At 48.1% G+C, this 4,962-nt stretch overlaps 1 protein-coding gene across 2 annotated transcripts; it reads right to left on the reverse strand.

Annotated features, from left to right (window-relative positions):
- On the reverse strand, positions 1–4,450 carry mcrip2 (MAPK regulated corepressor interacting protein 2). Of its 2 annotated transcripts, XM_028986597.1 has the most exons (6): positions 4,041–4,450; positions 3,887–3,956; positions 2,426–2,559; positions 2,172–2,179; positions 1,989–2,090; positions 1–447 (listed from the first exon to the last, which is right to left on the reverse strand). In XM_028986597.1, the coding sequence occupies exons 1-5, from the start codon at positions 4,093–4,095 to the stop codon at positions 1,992–1,994; spliced, it is 366 nt and encodes a 121-aa protein (XP_028842430.1). In that variant the 5' UTR covers positions 4,096–4,450; the 3' UTR covers positions 1–447; positions 1,989–1,991. The 2 variants fall into 2 exon arrangements, with proteins under 2 accessions (XP_028842430.1, XP_028842429.1); XM_028986596.1 differs by lacking the exon at positions 2,172–2,179 and having other exon boundaries at positions 4,041–4,447.
- Positions 4,451–4,962: the final 512 nt, after the last annotated feature.

A 4,962-nucleotide genomic window follows, 5' to 3' on the forward strand; every position in this document is an offset into this window, starting at 1 on the left:
GACTGAAAATACAATTTACTTCTTTTCAAAGTAATACAGACACCATCTCAGTACATTGCAAGGTTGATAAATATAAAAAATAGATATTTATCAATCTTCCTCCAGCTGACTGGCCAAATGGGCAGCGGATAATTTTGGAATCCTAGCATTTCTTTTTTCAAAAAAATGCTAAAGGGGATAGAGTTCAGATGGGGAACTTGCCATGGCAACAAGTGATTGTCCCACTGGCAGATCGGAGCTCTTCTCTAAAGCCTAAATGCTCGGGCGTCCCACAGAACTCTCCGGCATCCTGTGAGAGCGCTGGGCATACGCCGCCACCATATTCGCGTCTGTTTGGCTCCTTCCATCTCCCGGCGCCAGCGCATCTCTGCACCAATCACGAGAGATTGGCAATATTTGCCAGGAAGCGCTGGGCCCACCATTCCTCCAGGTCGATCGGCACAAAATCTGAAACAAGGACAGATGCAAAAGCAAGAGCAACGTTAGCTGCAAATTTCAATTTTCACGCAAAGTCAGGCAGGCAGGTATGGAGTTTTTTTTTTTGTGTTTCCATGCTTTATTATTGCCTGACCGCTTAGTGGCTGGGTAGTTAGACATGCAGCAGAGCAGACAGGTTGAGCCACCTGTAATCCCCAGAGAGATAAAGGTGCAGGACCAACATGAGTGGCCTACTGTCTGCGCCGGAGATCAGATCAATTCCACTTCATCATGCCCAGTCTTGTCATAAAGCAACACTGAACCCTCCCCCATCGCAGCTGCCATGTTGCACAGGACAGACTGCAGAAGAACCCCGAGTGACCCAACCTTAACCCTTGCTCCGCCCCTTGTCACCACTGAGTCTCTCAGCGCTCGCTCATCTGCTGGATTAACAGAGTAACCGGATAAATTCTCGGCCAGGAGCATCTCAACCTGATCAACTTTCGTTTAGCGTCCTCGTCTCTCGGCGCTAAACGAAACATGGTCACTAAGCCCCGAGGAACCTACAGGACAGATTTGCTAAACTGTTTTTAAACCAGTTAACTCCTGCTTCATTTAAACCAGGAATAGGCAAGTTTGGTCCTGGGAGTTTTCCAGTTTTTCCTTAAAACCACAACTATGAAAATGTCTTGATTACAAAAGACATCTTACAATTAAAATGTTGAATTTTCCACCAAAAGGTACAAAAACACAAATGAACTATGCATTCTCCATTTTACCCACATGCATGCTATTGCTGTAAATGTCTGTGTGGGAGTCAGGAATGGACCGAACGTTTTCAAGATGCCCTCTGAACCTCACCTGCCTGTTTGCTTGCTACAAGCCTGTGGCTTACTGAGCCAAATCTACTTATGAGAAGAAAAGCGGTTGAGTGTCAGTTCTGTCTGTCTGCATCACACTGTCCCTGAATGAGCCAAATCTACTGAACCCTCCTCCAACACCACATATCTCCTGTTCGCCAGATGGAAAAGAAAAGCTCTGACGTGCTAGAAGGACAGCATTGTGTGAGATGTGGCAGAGCCTGAAGCACGTTGTAGTGCATTATTTAATATTGTTTTGTGAAACCTGAAATACCCATCTACCAGTGCTGTGCCAGTTACAATAAATGGAGTCGGATCATTCCCGCCTATCGCCAGGCCATCAGATTTCGTCACTGGCCGGTCTTTGCTGTATCAGTGCATCCCTGATCAACACACTTAACCATGCGCTGCTGTGACCCTGTAATCAGCACACAGAAGTGGCCCTGAGTGAGTTAAAAAGAACAGCAGCCACCTAGATAAGATGAACAAATAAGAGGGATCAGAGGCAACGTTATCAGAGACTGAACAGAGCGCGAGCAGGTAGTAGACTTCCCATGACAATGCACTTTATTCAGTTCCTGCCTAATCATTATACCTAATACATTCGTATATATTTGACATTTTGTATTGGAAGATATTTCACAGCATTAAACATTATTTGAGAGCATGCCATGATGCCAGCCTGAGGATGAGGGCACAGAGAGAACTCACCCTTCAGCTGGGGGTTGGGGATCTTCTCTGAGTACTGCACCGGTCCCAGTCCTGTACCAGAATCCCCCGCCCCGCCCAGCTGCTGTTCGACCTCCTGCCAGGCTGCGAACACACAGAGCAGGCTTGAGCGCGACGAGAATATTAACCTTTTCCCCCTCATTTTCCACACCACAAAGTACTCACCTTTGCACCTGTGTAAAGGTTCATTCATAGGTAACATATGAAAACAGAGCGGGGGGAAATGTGAGTTTGTAGACCATCCGAATTCAGGACAGTGGCCGAAAAAAAAAAAAAAAAGAATCACGCTCTGGGTTTCACGAGTCGTATCAAGAGTAATTTACCCAATTTTATGATTGGGCTACACACTCCACAATTGATCTGCATGTGTGCATTAATTAATCGGAACGTTACCTTCAGCAATAGCAAGGATCTCTCACCTTCAAACACGAATCTGACATTCTCTTCATGTGCAGCGGTGAAGCCTTCGGCCTGAGCGTGGACCGCTGGCTGAGGCGGCGAGTGCAGTTTCTTTCTGTTTAATCCATTAAATACAAGCTTTGGTGCCTGGGACCTTAAAAAAAATAAATAAAAAATACTGATATAACATACATTTTATTTTTCACTATAAGGACAATTTACATGGCCATTCAAAAGTCATTTCAAAATGTTTTTCTATGAAAGTGGATTGGACATAAGGATGTATAGTCTAACCCACACTTGCTGCTCCACTAGATACTGTATTAGTGTGATGGACACTTTAATCCAGATATCAGACTAAGCCTGGACAAAGGTCCAAACATTTGTTTCCCATCCCTGAAAGGGGATTTCAAAATGACCCTAAACTTTTGAACTGTAACGTAGTCTAAGTGTCGATTGCTGTCTGCAAATCAGGTTATTCTGGTCATTCCGGGTCATTCCGAGAAAAAAAAAAAACCCCAGAGGTATAGGGTTATACAAATCTATTCAGCATCAGATTTAACTGGTCACGCGGGGGGGCAGAAAGAACAAGTCCGGTTTTCACACTTGTAAATCGCCTCGGCCGGCTGCTGACTTTTGCCCCAAATTCTCGTTAACAAAACGCTTCGCCGTTTGGGCCGCCGCGGCCACCGTCCTTCCATTTACAGCGGTTTCCATGGAGACGGGATTACGAAAGTCTCAGAAGCTAACGCTGTCCCGCGCAGCGAGCTGTACGTGTGACATTTCCCACATGTTTCATGCAATGTCAATCGCGACATTTCCCCCACAGTCGTCAATTCCGCGGCTTCCGGGTACCGGTGGTTCGTGTAGGTCAGGCGACAATGTCCTGTTGCTAGAGTTAGCAGGTAAGCTAACGTTAGCAGTCAGCTAACGAGCTAGCACTTTTACCCTGACATCATTTCAAAGTCTCGCGTACTGTCTTAAATTGGCGTTTAAGTGTTTCAATTGACTTTAGGGAGTGGCGCGGCGTTGAGTTGAGATGTCAGCTCACACATCAGACCAACGTTGCGTTTAGTTGAACTGCGACCTTGTTAGCGACGGTATGTAATAGAAAGATTTCTCTTTATTTATATTTATATATAAACATAAATAAACTATGTTCATGGAAGACGAATGCGTTCAATCGATCAGCGTAGCTTGTCCGCACTCTGAAGTTATTCGGGGGGAAAGGGCATCAGACTCCGTGCGCCGCCACCTTGCGTCGCGCAAGGTCACTTTGAGCTCGACAACATCCGCCGGCGGAGATAAGTGAGCTGACGGCGCCATGCGTGGCGCTCCTCCGGCTGTTCGGGCGAGATACGAGCCCCACGCGTGTCCCCCCCACGGTGGTACATTGAACGTCCCACTTCCCCGAACGCGTCCCGATGTCGTGCGGAACCACGTGGACCCCCGCGGGCAACCCTTCCACGCGTCTCACTCACCCCGCCGCTGAAAACGACGCCGGCTTGTGCTTGAAGCCGTTGATCTTGTTGTCGATCTGCTGCGTTGGACCTTCGGGGAGAAACAAGCAGCGTCCTCAGTTTCAGGTGTAAGAAAAGGGCGCAGCCCGCCAGATAAGAGGCTTTGCGGGCTCACCTGTTCTCCGCTGCGTTACGAGTTTGCTGGGTCCTCTCGTGATTGTGTACATCATGTGTCGACGCTGCGTAAAGTCCCCAGACCTTCAGCTGGCGCGTAGGTTACTTGTCCCCCGAGTCCCTGCTCCCCGCCGCCCCGGCGACACCGTCCGCCGATCTCGGCCTGTCAGCGTGCAGATCCGCGGCTCCCCGCGACGTCGGCGTGTAGGTCAGTCTCGGTCAAAAGGCAAAGACGACACCACATGGCAGCCCAGTCCCACGCTGTACCTGCAGGGCGCGCAACTTCGACCCTTTGGACGGTGGTGCGCTGCGCGCTGCTCTGATGAAACAGGTCGTCATTCAGGACGGACGCTCACCGGGCCGATCCGCCAGCCCCGTGACGTCGCTCCACGCCTCCCGGGACGCGTTAAAGGGGCAACGCAGCCAGTCCCGCTGTTCTTATTACGGGTCGGGGTGGGGAAGCGCTTCTGGAGACGGTCTGCATGGAAACGCAACGGTTCCGCGAGACACTCCGGGCTTAAATGGCCTCCCTTGAAGTGCCATTGGCGGGGAAAGAGGCTGTGACTGACTTTATTATCCACGCACAAAAACAGAATTCACACTGCGGCCGCAGGATTAGTGTCAACTAATCCAAAAGACATCAGGTATTCTGCCATTGGAGTGAAAAAGAAAACGAAACATTTCCTAAAACGTCCTAAATCAATCTATCTATACTGTAAAAACTGTACTGTAAATTTACACAGACGCCAGTAAAACATTGTAATTCTACAGCAGGTGTACAGTAAATTACTGTAAATGTACTACATTTTTTTGCAGTAGTTAACTGCAATTTCTGCACAACTAATTACAGTACATTGCTGTATGTTGAAATTACTGTCACGCTACAGAAAATGTAATGTACTGTAAATTTACAGTAACTTACT

This window comes from Denticeps clupeoides, chromosome 7, assembly GCF_900700375.1.
Source record: "Denticeps clupeoides chromosome 7, fDenClu1.1, whole genome shotgun sequence".
NCBI lineage: Eukaryota > Metazoa > Chordata > Actinopteri > Clupeiformes > Denticipitidae > Denticeps > Denticeps clupeoides.

What these genes read in the sequence shown, in the direction of transcription:
- mcrip2 (XM_028986596.1), bottom strand. Translation starts at nt 4,095, where the DNA reads ATGATGTACACAATCACGAGAGGACCCAGCAAACTCGTAACGCAGCGG. An exon ending in GCGTCGTTTTCAGCGGCGGG is followed by an intron (nt 2,560 to 3,886) that starts GTGAGTGAGACG and finishes ATTTTTTTTAAG; the next exon opens with GTCCCAGGCACCAAAGCTTG. An exon ending in TGTCAGATTCGTGTTTGAAG is followed by an intron (nt 2,091 to 2,425) that starts GTGAGAGATCCT and finishes GTGTGTTCGCAG; the next exon opens with CCTGGCAGGAGGTCGAACAG.